The sequence below is a fragment of the Pterocles gutturalis genome, unplaced genomic scaffold (assembly GCF_000699245.1).
Source record: "Pterocles gutturalis isolate BGI_N339 unplaced genomic scaffold, ASM69924v1 scaffold27376, whole genome shotgun sequence".
Taxonomy (NCBI): domain Eukaryota; kingdom Metazoa; phylum Chordata; class Aves; order Pterocliformes; family Pteroclidae; genus Pterocles; species Pterocles gutturalis.
This window is the reverse complement of record NW_010103815.1, coordinates 71,304-87,079: the sequence shown is the minus strand read 5'-3', so window position 1 is coordinate 87,079 and position 15,776 is coordinate 71,304. Positions and strand designations below refer to the sequence as shown.

Genomic DNA, 15,776 nt, shown 5'->3' with positions numbered 1-15,776 from the left:
CCCTAATCTTCTTCCAGGCTCTTAATGATGTAGTCGATAATAGGATTGTTGGTATTAATTTGGAACAATAATGCCAGCTGCTTGCTTGGTGGCTATTGGCAGAGGGGTGACCTTGCAGGTCAGCTAAGCAGAACTGGAAGTGCTTTGATCTGATCTATACAGAGCTAGATCTGGCCACCCGAACAAGAGGAGCGAGGGAATTCTCTCTCCATGGGATGCTGATTCTTCTCCAAAGAGCACGGAGGACAGCATGGCAGTGGCTTTTGATGCAATCCTCGCTCGGATCAAGGATGTTTGTAAAAGAAATGGTTTGCTCATTCTCTCGGTGTTGTCGGTCACCATTGGCTGTCTTCTCGGATTCTTCCTGAGGACGAGGCGGCTCTCCCAGCAGGTACGTGTGCCATGGCGGTGTATCACTACAGAGAAAATATCGTACTTGGGTAAGGAAAGACTTAGCAACTTGCGGAACTTGAGGATGGACACCTGAAGATACAAAGCATGTATGTGTTTGTTAAATTTCTTTAATTTCATTTGTTTGTTAATCTACACTGTTCTTTGGGTCTTTTCACACGTTCTCAAACAATATGTTTGCAAAGGGTTCTGGTCTTTAAGACAGCTGGTAAGTCTGGCAGAAGCATATTATGATGTTGCAGGAATGGATAATAATAGCGGGTGTTTAAACTAGATGAAATGTAGCATCTAATATAGACCCGTTAAAAACCAGTAGTGCAATATATTAATTGGATTTTATATTACTTTGGAACATGTATGTCTAGAGAAAACACTGGAAATATTTTCCATCATCAGATGTACAGAGGTACAGATGTTTATATTACACCAATGGTATTTGCTATTAATAAATTTGAGATTTCCCATGTTATTAAAGTCACTTGGGGATTTCTCCTCCAGCTAAGCTCTTTGCAGGTATTAATTTCTTTCTGCTGTGTTAGATAGAATAGAGAGGGCAGCATGCATTGCTGAATGCATTGTTTGAGCACAAAATATAAATCTCAGTTAAAAAATATGGCACTTGGTAAATGTGACTCAACTAAAACAATTCATTGTTCTGTTACTGCTGACTGCACTGTGAACATCTTGTATGTCTAAGAAGTAGCTTCATACACATTTAGCAAAACACACAAAATGCAGAATGAAGGGATTATTTAGAGCAGCCTATTAGCAGTAGTTCCCAAGAGACAGCATATTTCATTTTTGTCTTCCTTTGTAAAGTAATGACCAATATAATGTGTTTTTGTTGAATTACAACACAATATGTAATCTAATTAATTTTAAAATAATCTTTTAAAGCCTACTATCTTTGCCACTTTATAAACCAGAGCTGCAGATTCTGCCAATGTTATCAGATCCACAGCTCTAGCAGAACTGATGAAGACAGCCTTTATTTCAAAACAATAAGCATCTCTCCATGTATTTCTAGGAAATTAGTTATTTCCAGTTTCCTGGTGAGTTACTGATGAGGATGCTGAAAATGTTGATTCTCCCACTGGTTGTCTCAAGGTAAGTGAGGACAATGGTTGTTCCAATAACTTTTGAAGTTTTCTAAGTGAGACATATCATCACCACTATTTTGGGTTTAACTGAATGAATGTCAAAGTGCCAGGACCATTACTGACTGCTGTACATTCATATTTATAGTGGAGCTATGAACGTATTTTTTAATCAATAGGAACATTTATGCAATACCTCATATAGGTATTATTTTCTTTAAAATTAGTGGTTTGTTTTTAATTGATGTTTTCTTCTTTCCTTGTAATGGGAGGACTTTTTCCTTCAAGCTAACTAGAAGTTAAACATATGGCATAAATAACACACCTTATCAAAAAGCCTACCTTAAATCTAAACAACTGAAACAGTACACCATACAAATAAGATGAAAAAGCACATTAAATTTATCATCTTCTGCAGTATTTTGAGAGATGTGCTGTAATATGATGCATATTGAAAAAAATCCCAACACGTCTCCTCCAGTGAACTGTGAACATATGCCTGGCTTCAGCTGGAAGTGAAGGTGAATTTTTAGTGCATTAAACCAGAACCTTTAGTGGTGCCACTTTATTGGTGGCAGGATTCATGATCTCGATCCTGGTGCTGAGGGATAGTCCATGACAGCTGCCTTTGCAGTGGGCAGACATAATTTGGGATGGCTTTTTCCCTTCTCTAAATTTGTCTTGTCTTCCAACTGAGTACAATCAGAAATACCAGTCGGATGGCCAAAAGCTCTCAGCCCAATGCTGAGGGAAGAGATAAGGAGGGATGGGGAGTAACAAAGCTAACTTCACCTAACCAGATCTGAGAAAAAAATCTTGCACTCTTTGGTGCCTTTCCTTGAAGCCTCAGCTTCTAGAACCGAATACATACGCCAAAATCTCATCTTCCATTTTAAGAAGAAGATAAGTTTCTAGGCTTCAGATTGCTGAGAGTTGCTGAAAGTAAACACAACCCAGCACGAATTTTATTTTTAAATCATCTACCTGTACATCTGCCTTCTCATGGGTTTTCACAGAATGGAGCTGATTCATGGTGCTTGCATGCCTGGAACTGGCCATAGTATGACCGTAGACGCATACCTGGTTCTGTCCCATGCAGCTAGAGAACATCAAGACAAAATATGTTAGATTTTTTTTTGAGAGGTGAAAGGAGAGTATTCCAAGGATAACAAGAATCTCACCACATGAGGAAGTGACGTAGTAAGGACAGAAGCAGGTTGGAGCAGAGTCACATGCCCTTCCCTGAAATGTATCGTTCTTTAAATGCCCTTGTTTTTTAGAGATGCCAGGAGGCATCACAGTAAGGAAGAGCTGCTCTGACACAGCCTGTGATGGCTCTAGGTTGCCTACAGCTGTGTCAGGAGTGAATCTCTGAGCTGCAGTGTTGGAACTGGTGGACTCCACCCTATGAGGAAGAAAGAGAAGACACTTTACAAAGATTCAAAATTATTAGCTCTCATTGTAAGACAGCATGAGTCTATCTCCCTGTATAACAAACTAGCCATCACTTGCTATTGCAAACAGAAATTTCAGGTTTTTGCAAACAAAAAATACTCCAGATATAATTACATTCTCGGGTAGTCTTTTTTTTTTTTTTATTTTTTTCCCCACAAGCACAGTATTTCCCACACATACATTTAATAAAATGAGTAAACCAATGCTCTGTGTTTTTACCAGTGTGCATACACATCTAAACTAAATTTGTGGATTTGGAATATTCTCAGTCTGTCCTGTGACAGCAATAACATTTAAATTATCTTCCAAATTCCTCTATATTATTGTTTGCAAATGCGATGGGTACAGCACGAAGCTCTAATTTTACTCTTCTAGGCAAAGTTAATGCAAGTTTTTTCTTGAACGAACTAGTAAAAAAAATACTTGTAAAGAAAAGGGAAGGTGAGAAAGGAAGGTTAAAAGAGGCACTCAGTGCAAAATACACTGTCTCCAAGTCCAGAGTTTGTCTTGAAGGGTTGTGGCAGAAGTAAAAGGTGGCAAGTGTGTGACTCAGGAAACTGGTAATAGACTAGAAAATCTTGCACTTACAGGTCACTAGCACAAATCCAACCTTAAACAGAAGTGGCTGAAAATTTGTACTCTCCCTCTTCTGACGTAATAGTTAGAGAGTTAAAACATGAACTTTGCAGGTTGTATCCATTAGGAAGGAGAAACTGATGATGTAGTCAGGTATCTCTGATGGAACTATGTTTATTTTAAAAGTTTCTTGAATGCAGAACAAATCAGTCGAACAACATGAGACTGTTTCTTCAGTGGACAGTTCCTTGTCTCACCTAAGTCTGTCTCAGCATTTGGAATTGCTGTATCCTAGAGCTCCTCTACCTGTTTCTGGTATCTCCTATCACCTGTGAGCTTACTTTTCGTTTTCCCACAGGCAGAAAAATCTTGAAAAGCAACCACTGGTAAAGCTAGCCTTCTGGTTTGAGCACTTCATGAGCTTTTGTTTTTGTTGTGACATGGACCTTCATTAAGGATGGGGTTTGATACTATTTCAGTTATCTGATTATATAAACAAGCTTTGTAACATCATATAGTGACTCTAAAAGAAGTATATACTGATTTCCCCTGTCTTCTGCCTGAGATATAGCCCTGTTCGTACCTATTAGTATCTCCTAAGTGTCTCCTGTACAGAGTTTGCTTTTCTCAGTGATGAGAACAAGTACCCACATAACAAAGGATGCAGGTTCCATTGGCAACATGAAGAAAGAAATGATAACAAATAGTCTGATGGTTTGTATCTGCCCTAGGAATACTCAGCAGGGGAGCGTTACAAGATCAAATTTTTGACCTTGCAGTTATCAGATGTGCAGTGGTTATTATGTGCATAAGCACAGGATACTGCTTTTAAACCTGGGAATGGAAATATTAAGAGAGCTCAGAGAGAATAGGAGCCAGATCTGAATTCATAGTTACGCACTTACACTCTGCCTGAGCTGGTACTGCACTTGGACGGGGGGATCTTCTCAACAAGCTAGAAATATCGACTGCAGGAGATCTGAAGTTCCCTGATTCTCTTTGGGACAGAGGCTTTGATCCACATATGGAAACTGCAATGCAAATAACGTATTTTCTCCCTTATACACAAAAGGTTTCAGCACATCTCAGGTGTTCAAACAGGCACACGTGTACGTGGGAGGTGGAGCTCAGTGCATCCTGCCTGGAGTCCTCTGGTGTGTTTAAAAACCCCTGGTCCAGGTGTTCAGGCAGACATCTGCTGATCAGCGGCCCAAGGTGCTCAAGTTTGTTAAACCATCTTTCCCTCCATGTGATGCCTTTCTCGGCGTGTGGAGGCTCGGTCTGTGTTACACCCTGCAGCCAGGAGGTGGCTCTGTCTGGAAGATTTGAGGAACCAGGACTTGTGGGTGTTGAGGCACTCCAGCGCAGGGAGAACCTCGGCTCTGGGAGGCCTTTCGTCCGAAATGTTTTCTAATAGTGCCATAAAACCCTGAAAATTATAAAATATCTAGTATTTTTCTGTACGGTTAATTATAAACTCTTTGCACCCCCACCCCCCAGTCAATTGTGCATTGCTTTAGTTTCTCAAATTAAATGCTTGGAATAATCAAATCCGACGTCACTGTCTCTGTGGTCTGCACAGAACAAAAAACTGTGAGAGGAACAAACACTCAACTTTCCCATGAATATCTTCTCACATCTGAGAAAGATAATATGGACCCTCTGACCAAGTCCCGTCAGTGCCTGCAGTGCTGTAACTCACATGCTGCCACCTCCCTTTGGAGCATCTGTCCTCGTGCCCATTCCCTGCTCCATCATCTTCATCTCAGGTTACCAGTTTTGCACGGATCGACATCCAGTGGCACAGAAACTTGATTTTCAGTAAGCGTTAACTTCATCAGCTTCAAGTTTTTGGGGAAGCCGTTACTGAAACCTGATCTGTTACAACTTCATATCTTCTTGTGACTGAGGTTTTGAAGAAGCCGCAAACTCTGACTGAAAAATTGCCACTGCTGAGGCATTCATAATGCTTCGTTTTGGCATGGATTCCTTCCAGTAGGCAGAGAAAGAAAGGAAATTCAGCTCTCTGTTCAGAACACAGAGGTGCCCATGGGCCCGCCGGGCACGAGGAGGTCTGGCGTGGCAGAAGTTTGGGCAGGTGGAACCATGCCCTGCGCCGACCTCCTGCATCTTCAAAGACTAATGGCAGAATGTGCATGCTGCAGATCGGTAAGGCAGGTTGGAGAAGAAGCAGGGCTTGCAGCCCCATGTTCTTATTTCAAGATAATACTAGAAGTGCCCAGATTATTTCTTTCCTGTATTCAGCCACGTAGTTGCACAGACCTTACGGGAACCTAATTCTGTCTTTCGGACCCTTGCATCCCTTCTGTGCAATTTGAGAGAAAAATGAATTAAATGTTATGAGTAAGGGCTCTCAGGCACACGGAGTTTGACTGCGTAAGCCTTGCTTCTTCAGAAAAGCAGGGCACAACCAGAGCTACAAAGGTTTGCACCAGCTGAACCTATTGAGTTCTCTTTGTTTTATATGTCTGCCTATATATGTAATAGAAAATAGCATCCTTTATTTCAACACCTTCCTGGTTTGTATGATTAAGCTTTTATCTGGTAATAGGTATAGGGCCTGGTTTTCTATGACTATGATTAGTCATACACACTGAAATTACTTGTGGGAAAGAATTGTCAGGGTAGAGTTGGACTGTTCAGCTGTCTAACAGGCTGGTAACCACAGTGAATATTCCTTTTAGAAAAAGCAGTTTGTTTTGTTTAAGCTTAGGATAATTATTACAATTTTAATCTATTTACCACTGTTTTGCAGAGAATTAAGAAATTATGTTTTGCAGAGATTTGATCCTTTTCCATGTGCAGAATCTGTTAGAGAAAGATTGTTCCCTTTACAGTCAAATCTAAATAATTGATTTGACCTATATTTTTTTTTAAATTATAAACCTCATTCTGCTAAGCATGTTGTGTCTGATACAAGCAAGTGTATCCTAATAAGATTTTATATTTATTTGAAGGCTCATTTGGGGTTAGTAATAAGTACTTGTTACTACTGGGGTTTTGTTGCTGAATTAAATACGATATGCTAAATATAGAACTGTCTTTCTTTAAGGGGATTCCTGTCCATAATGCCATCAGTTCTGGTAATCCCTTATCCTTCTGCTCAGATTCCTGAGTGGGTCATTCTTACTCATGCTGTTAAAGCCTGGTATTTAATTAGAAACTACTCCGTTATCGTACCCTTTTCCCCATATCATTTTTTTTCACAGCTCTCTGATTTGAGGAATACATTGTCATTTTAACATGCCACTAATCAAAAAATATTGCTCCTTCTGTTTTAATGGAATCTGTCATTGTTCAGCTACAGTGGGCCATACCAAATTTTGCCTCTCAGGACTCATTAGTTACATTTGAAGAGCTGACAATTGTATAAACTGCACAAGAGGATGCAGAGATGCTCTGGGTGTAAGCAGATGTGAACTCATTTAGCCCACAAGCCAAACTGGGCAGACTGGTGCCAGATCCATGCCGGAAGCCGTTATAGCCGCATTAGTGTGGCTTTGCGCCCAAGCTCGTATGCGAAGGACTAATGTGGCTGCATGGCTTCCGGACCAGCCTTGGCAGCTCAGAGCAAAGGGAGAGCGAGTTCATGTCTGTCCGTGGTTGTCTGTGCAGACATACCCTAAATAACTTCACAGCAACACTATATTCTTTGGGAGGTTAGGGTTTGGTTAAAAACACACTGTGAGACAGACCATTACCTTGGGTGAATTGTGTCCTGCACTGTTTTGCTTGCTGTCAGCTGTAGAAGAAACTGATAACAGACCACAGACTAGAGATTATTTGTCTGGTTTGCTACTTAAGCTTGCAATTTGTTAGGGATGAAAAATTCAACCCAAACACTCAGAGGCCAGTACTGAACTTTGCAATCTAAATCTCCTGCTATGATTATAAATCAGTGCCTGATATGGTCAATGTAATGTCTATTCAGAAGGAAAATGTAGATCTCTAAAAAGCCATTAAATCTGTCTTTTTTTCTTATCATTAAATTTAAACCAAGAGGACAGCCAAAATTAATTCACTCAATAATATGGGTTTACGTGAATGACAATATGTGCAGTACTATTTCTTCTAATCCATTCCTGGTACTGAGAGATAGTTTCTATGTTGTCTTGACAAATTAATGTAATTTAACTGAAGATTGAATGAGAAAGGATGGATCACATAAGCTTCTGGTCAGTTTTGTCTTGGTCTTTTCTGCTGTGTATGAGCGAAACTGTTCCCTCTGATCATTCTTTCCTAAATACCAGTCACTGTTCTTATGCTTGCGCAGCTGCCAAACCGGGGTGTAATCAAGTACAACCAAATTTCTGTACTGTATTATCTAGTGAGGTGTGGAGGAGGAGCTGCAAAATGCTGCCTACGGCTCTCTGAGGAGCCTGCTCAGAACAATGTTTTATAATGTACCAAGGCAGCTGTATTTTCCCATAAAATTAAATTACTCATGGAAACACAGGGCTTTTTCTTCACATTATTAGGCTCTGGACTTTTCCCTCTATTTCACATGTGTTACCTTGCCAATAGAAAAATACTGGCACTCGGGAACAGGTCTTCCCCACCAGAGGAGGGTAGACCTTCTGCTGGGTTAGCATGGGAAAATCTGTGGGGTACCTGAATGATAACGTAAAGTGTGTATAATGTCCCACTTCTGAACTACCTGTCATGTGTATCACTGTAATGTAAGTAATAAAAATACATTTCACCCCAGTGAGAACAAGCTGTTAGCCCTTTCCTAGGATATCCTTTATTGTGGAGAAAGTCACTCTAGAGATGATGCGAGTTTTAAGGAGATGACAGAATAAATCTATTTGCTTTCAGAGTGAAAAGCAAAACTGTACTTGGATGAAACTGAAAGGGAAGGTTTACCCAAGGGTAAGAAGAACTGGTCAGAGAGCAATCTCGCTTGACACCATTATACTACTTTGTATTATTCATATTGCTGTTATATTGCAGAACTGAATGTCAGATTACCCCAAAAGTTCTCCAAAGGATGCTTTGAGATTGCCTGAGTTTGTAAGGGAAATTTCCATTCTACCTTCTTAGAAAACCTTATTAAGAATCCCTCCTCGGTGCCTCAGATATCTTCAGACGTTTCACTACGTTATCATCCGTAACATTATCAATGTTCTTAGCTGTGTTTAGGAATACAGAGTCTAATTGCCAGATCCCATAATATTTTCTGGTGTTTTCTTTTGCTTGTGCAACCTAGAGGTCCAAACTGCTTCAGTGAAAAATGACACACTGCAGAGTTATGCATGTCATGACAAAATCGGACCAACTCAGTACACATTATTTAGGCACTGTTAGCAGGGATCTAGTGATGTGCAATAGACATCTATGGTCACCAAGTGAATCGGTGTGGAGAGCACTGAAGTGATTACAAATGGGTTACGACCAGTTTGTTACCTGACAGAATTTTTCTGTAGTCCTCAAAGAGCTCTAAAATACTCTGTGTCTCGCAAAAGAAACAGCAATGACATGTGAAGTTTGAGGGGCTGGCTGGATTCCCCCTGTTTCCTTAGGATAGAAACATGAATGAACCATAGACAGATGAATAAATCTGACATTTGTTTATAATCCAAAATTGTTTTAAATCCTTTTGCCCTTCTCTTAATCTGAAAACACTTGAAAGAACTGACAGAACAGAAAATCAGGTATTATTAAGATTTTTGACTCTTTCCACAAATGTAAAGCTGTACATGCACATTTAATAGATAATTTGGTTTTGTTTGCATCCTGACCTTTGAATTTAGGAATTTATTTTTTTTTATCAGAACAAGCTAAAGTCAACAAGCCAGCCTGAATTCTCTGTGAGCTATATGACAGTGTCTCAGATCTCCTTTATCAGTCAGTGATCAAAGGTTGCTGTTCTTCCCTCCCAGCGTTCGTAGGTGTATCGCAGTAGCCTTGCACACTGGGCTGCTTGGGAGGAAGCAGTGATGGAATAGCCCTTGGACATTGATCTTCACCGTGTGCTGTACAAAGTCCTGCCTTGTTTACATTAGTCCATAAAAACAGAATCTCAAAAAGTTGCATGTTAGGATGTACTAGAAGTGTAGATTTGGTTTCTTTTGTAGATTTTTTTTTTTTTCCAGCAGCCTAGCTGTAAAATTAAACACAATCACTCCAAGTAGTGTATTGCAGACTGAGATCTTCTAACATATTGTTCACTGTTTGAAGATCAAGAGCCAGATTTTCCATCATGCCTGGCACCTTTGAATTTCTGCTGTGTTTAGTAAAATAGCTGAGGCTCTCTGAAGAGTTAATTCACATTTCAAGTGCTATTTACAGCTGACAATCTAACCATACAGAAACTGCTGCAACAGTCCTGTTTGTAAAACAGCTACCACTTTTTGTATTTGTTATTTTGAGCATAGACGCTATTTTCATTTATATCAAGATATGTAAACTTTAAAAATGCCATTCCCTATTACTTGATTTTCTGAGGAGACAAACCTCAGTAGCCCCCTGGATCTTCAGAAGGATTCTAGACTTCTCATTTCCTTTGAAAATCACACTGTAATACTATGAAACTTTTAATAATACATGACATTAGGGATCATTCCACTACCTACAAGGGATCAGGAAAGTTCTTTAGTTGTGTTCAGATCAGCGGAAGCCTGTTAATACACCAGCAGTCTGCAAAACTGTTGGAGTCTGAGTAAAATTCACAGAGAGCCTGGGTGTCATTTTATTGTCTGTCTGGACTGTACACAAAGTACATGGAAAGAGTTTTCATCTATACAAGTGGGCCACCCTTCTACAAGCGCACAACATGAACCTGATCCAGCTTAGTTCGGGTGTGAGCAGGGATTATTGCGGGATTTTCTTTTCCTCTGTACTTAGACAAATGGTGTCATGCCACATGAGAGGTCCTGGCATCACTTCGAAGTGGGTGGATGGAACTGGAGGTGTGGGGTGGCACCAACTTCCAACCAAGATGCCACTTGATTGTAAATGTACACAGGTACACACCAACAGATGTGCTAACCAGCTGTTTGCACAGGTATGGGCAGGAGGCATTTTTTCCTGCCTGGAGATGAAAAAATGAAACTATAACATATCACTGTAAGTAAGGGCAGACCATGTGGGGTGAAGCAGAAACAGGGACAGGCTACAGTCCTCCCACCAGTGTCACTGTCATTCTGGCATGTGATGAGAGCAGCAGGCTTCGCTATCGCAGCCATGGCAGTGTCTTGCTCTGGAGGTATTCTGTCATGTTAGAAGAAAGCAAAAGAATATCCTGGAAAGACAAAGTCGTTCTGATCCCTCTTTCTAACTGCTGAAATAATTTTAAGTGCACTAGAGACTAAGAGCAAAATCAAGCATCAAACTACAGAAAGAGCCAGAGAAAGTTTCTTATCTCTTTCTCTCATTACTGCAAAGAGTCTTATTTTCTTTGTCTCAAACTGTTCCTCCATAAATGGCACCTCCATGGAAATGAAGCACAGATAGCTGGGCATAAATGAGGAAAAGTCTGATGGTCCACTGCAATACAGACATCACTTCAGGCTTATCTTTCTTCAGTGTGAATTGTCTTTATTTTAAGTGCCTTAATTTCTCTGTTTCCTTGTCTGTAAAATGAAGATACTGCCATCCTGTATGATAGTAGGTCATATTAGTAAAGCATTTTAAGATGATTAAATGGCTTGTGCCATGGAAATGGAGATTATTACCATGGTGAAACTTGAAGGCACTGACCTTGACAAAAAGGGAAGCGACAGCCTGCCTGCACAATCGAGCAGCATTAGTGAAGCCAGCACTTCGCTTTCATGATGCTCAACTGTAATATAATAATCTCTAATGTAACTGTTAGAGGAGCTTCCCAGGCTCTCTGGGAGAACTTGCTTAGGAAGGTCTTTTCTACGGCATGCAATTACAAAATGAGAATGCGAGGGAGGGTACGGGATGAATGAAAACAAACATGATTCTAGGAACAACTGTTGGTGGTTAATACTTGACCATTACTTCTTGACAGGATTAATGTCTTTCTAATCACAGTAATCCCTTCTGATAACTTTATCCATAATCCATCTATTTCAAAGCAACATCCAGATGGCTTCTGGTGGAGAGGAAGACAAAATAAACATGCAGAATGGGGTCTTAACAGCAGCTTCTTGTATTTTCCCTTTCTGGGGATATAGGTTTTGATCTTGAGACAGGCAAAAAATGTGCCTTTATCAGAGAGCAACAGAAAAAAGCAGAGAATTGCAGAGAAGATAGAAAGTTCTATTTTTATTTGTAAATAAAATACTTTATAAGCACTCTGATGCTTATCGGTGACAGCCAGAACAAGACTAGAGGTGTTCAAAAGGGTTTAGCTACTTGTTTGTGTGGGACTAATTAGATTTCCAAGACATTGAAAGAATTCCTTTCCTCTTTACACCAAAATTGCTGTCATAGTTGTGGGGGTTTTACACAGAGTTCTCTCAAAGCAGACATGAAACTTACTACTTAATAGTTCCATTAGTTTGTACTATTACCAATATTTTAAGCAACCTAGTAACTGACTTTACATTTGTAATGAGTCACATATAAATAATAATTCCTGGATTTGTTGAGATCTTCCTCTACCCTTCTGGTTTCCACTTAAAAGCCTAATCTAGGTTTCATTAGATCTTCCACTAATCCTGGCTTTGCTCTTCACCTTCCTCCCTCAACAAGGACCCCATAAAGAAATAATTTATTGTAACCGTTCATAAGCCACATGGAGGCTGTCCAAAAAAAAAAAGTAAACAAACTTTAATTGAGCCATCCTCGATAAAATAAGTTATCTAGGATTTTTTTTACTAACAATCAGCAATGATTCAGCTGAAGTCTTAGTGAAATAGTTGTCTTAAATATCTGTCCCACTAAAATGATGCAAGTAACTAAACTTTTTAAAGTTATTGGCCATATCCAGCTTTTGATCCAAATGCTGCTATTTGGTTTACTGGCTTTCTGACTTTGTCCCTCCAATAAAAATGGTAGGTAGTTCAGAGAAGAGACAAGACAGATTGGGCTGCATCAGAAAAAAACTTATTTCTCAGAAAACAAAGCAGAGTAGATTTAGAATTACCTAAGTCCCAGTAAAAAAAAAAAAAAGCCAGATATCTTATACTTGTTAAGAATAAAAATACGGATCTTAGAAAGATTGTAAACCTGAAAACATTGTGGAGCATCACATTTGCATTGTGTAGGATCTTCAGGTCATCAAAACACAACTTTGAAGAGGCTTGAAAGCCACAGACATACAGAGACCGTAGGACTGCTATTTACACAGATACACAGCAGATAGAACAATTTTGGAGGCTGTTCTTCAAATCGTGTGTAGTTTCTGAGAATACACAATTTCATCCAAGATTTGTTGGATAAACAAGACAGAATAAAAGAAAAAAAAGAAGCAGACCATTTGACATCAGAAAGAAAAGCCACAGGAAGATCATTTTTACATGTAATTGGGACAATCAATGCGAGAGATAAAAAGGTCATGGGGATACTTATTTTATTATGGTGTCTGTTATTATATCCAGCACCAGATGTTTCAAAGCAAGGTGCAAGAAACCTCTTAAATCAGAGTAATCAGAGATTTCATTTAAATGCTGCATGACAAGATTTATTATCTCATCCAAAACTCATTAACACATATTTTGGAAGCCTTAGGCTTGACATCAGGTTTTTTTCTACACAAACTAAGAATGGTCCCTGAACATTAAATTACACTTCAATGGATTTTTTTTGCCAGAGTAATTAAATGAGTGAGATGTACTTCAATTATTTAGAAAAGCTGCAGATTGTTTTTCGTTGTTTTCACTGTTTTGTCCATTTAGCAATCTTTAAAACATGTTATGGAAGCTGCACATGAAACATATGTGTGGAAGCTACTTAGCTACATAGAAAGTCAAACGATTTTGATCTATGAATTAAATATCTGTCCTGTTATTTCAAACCTGACCAGATTCTGAGGCTTAACGAGAATTAAAGGCACACTGGTTTTATTCCATTATGTTTCATGAAAGTCTAGTAGTGGATGGCATGGAAACATCTTTTTTCAGTCTTAGAAGAAGCTTGGAAAACTGTTAGGGAAGGTTTTATGTAGCCAAGAGTGTCTGACGAAAATTAGATTTAAAGGGAAAACCTGAAAATGATACAATGACCTTAAGTTAAACCATCTGGAAGGTTATTCCTCCTGACTTCCCTATTCTCTAGGAAATAAGAGAAGTACTTTTTCTTGTCATTCTTTGGCTACATTGTATGAATGTTAGAGCTCTAGAGATCAACGGTGAGGAACTCCTGTGGTGTAACTGTGTATTACTTCATACAAAAACTGTGATGATCAGTATGTCTCTTAATCTTTATGTCTTCTGTCCTGTTCCCTCTGACATCAAACATATCAAGTCAAATGAAAAATAGTTAATGAGTGATTAATGTCTCAAACTAGTTACTGGCATTTCTTTTTGAAAATTTTTCTGAGCGATTGCTTAAAATGACATGACCAGTGTTACTCCACAGCCTTTGGAGAATTGTTTCCACTGGTCCCTTCTTAAAACTGAGCATTGCAGGCCAGGAAGAGCATGGGGCTTCGTCTGAACCCAGACCTTTGTTCATGCTTCTGTCACACCAGTTACCCCTGGTGCACCTCCATAGTTAATTACTTTTGAGGACTTTCTCATCACAGCATGAACGGAGCATGACTTTATCTGGTGACAGGATAATCTCATTACAGGTGATGATCTTGTTAATGAATATCCCCAAGACAGAGAAATCTCATTATTAGCCCCCTCAGGATTTGTCACCTAGGAGCCAATGTATGATTAGATTCTAGGGCACAACATCCTCCCAGGTGGTACCGGCCCACTATTTTGAGGCTGAGGTAGCACCCCCAATGGCACATGAACCACCAGACATATTTAATTGGGATATTCGTCCCTAAGTACTTCTGGACATACTTCTCAGGTGAACAATCAAGATAGTTCAAGTGCTATGTGCAGGGTTCACCTCCTTGTTGTTCTGTAGAACAAACACAACACTGTGGCGTCAGGGACAACAGCAACAGTGTGACTTCAGCGCATTGACAGTGGCTTCAGGGCAGTACCAGGAGGAGAAGTGTACTGTCTCCTGGATAGTGCCCTCTCCAAGTAACCACTCTGAACGTTGTCCACCCTACAAGTTACAGACCTGCTGTTCAAGGATTGGGCCTTAAAACCACCGGTACCTGTTTCCCTGCATAATATACCTGTAAAGAACACTGAAAACAATCATCATGAAAAATATCCAGCTAGTTAAAAATTAACCTGATTTTCATTTTTCCTTTTTTGGGGAGGGGGAAGTTTGGGTGGAGGGTGGAATAGTTCTGAAGTCTAGTACAGTATGGGTGTCTCCTTTGGGCATCAGCAAGCTGTCTCAGTGGCCTGTGAAACCTCAGCCTGCAAGAAGAGTTCAGTCCTAAATATCTAATAACAGCACAGAGATTGTTTTATAGAAAACTAACACATTAATTTTAGATAAATTTTAGATGATTCTATGATTTTATGAATACAATGATAACAGAGAGGCAAGAACAATAGTTACAAGAGTGAGAGTTATTGAGATGCTGATTTTCTAAATGATCCATATTACAGTGCAACTAATGTTTCCCCTTGCTCCGATAGTGTTAACAAAACCCATGCTAGATGAGAGATTGGCAATGCAGAAAAGTATTTTCTTAATTACTCTAGTGGATAGCAGGAACCCGAGCACTAAATCCCACCCATTTGATTTCATTAAATCTACTGTAAAGGTTAAGCTGCACTTTAGCATTGGCTCTAGACAGCCTCGCTCAGCAGAGGGAGGTCAGGAAGATCTCATTGAAGGAGGTGCAGCTTAGTGAATGACTATTTATGAGGAAAGGCCTGATAAATGGTTCTCTTTTGATGAGAAAGATAGACAGTGGGAGACACCAAATAGTAAAATGCAGTGTTTTATTTCACCTGCAGTTTTCCTGAGATGTATGCTTTGAAGAGTTTACAGAGAGTAATTCAAAGTTAAATCTCATTTTAAAGCCCCAAGCAACATTGGTGTCACTGGAAACTCAAATCTCAGCCTTGGGTCAGTTGGAAACAGCATCAGGGTCTACGTCAGAGCAGCCTGGAGCAAGCTCAGGGTCCAAACAGTGCCCTAATTTGCCTGTGAAAGAGGGTCAGTGAGAGCTAAAGCACTTGGCAGAGAGTTGTACAGCTTGGCAGGAGCAAGTTATAC

The 15,776-nt window shown here is 39.6% G+C and overlaps 1 protein-coding gene across 1 annotated transcript in view; it reads left to right on the top strand.

The window, feature by feature from the left end:
* Positions 1 to 250: 250 nt before the first annotated feature.
* Positions 251 to 15,776, top strand: part of LOC104471502 (excitatory amino acid transporter 5-like) — a 53,198-nt gene continuing 37,672 nt past the window's right edge. The window contains exons 1-2 of the mRNA XM_010086860.1: positions 251 to 391; positions 1,439 to 1,518. Coding sequence (XP_010085162.1) covers positions 251 to 391; positions 1,439 to 1,518 — 221 coding nt within the window. The remainder of the gene's footprint in view (positions 392 to 1,438; positions 1,519 to 15,776) is intronic.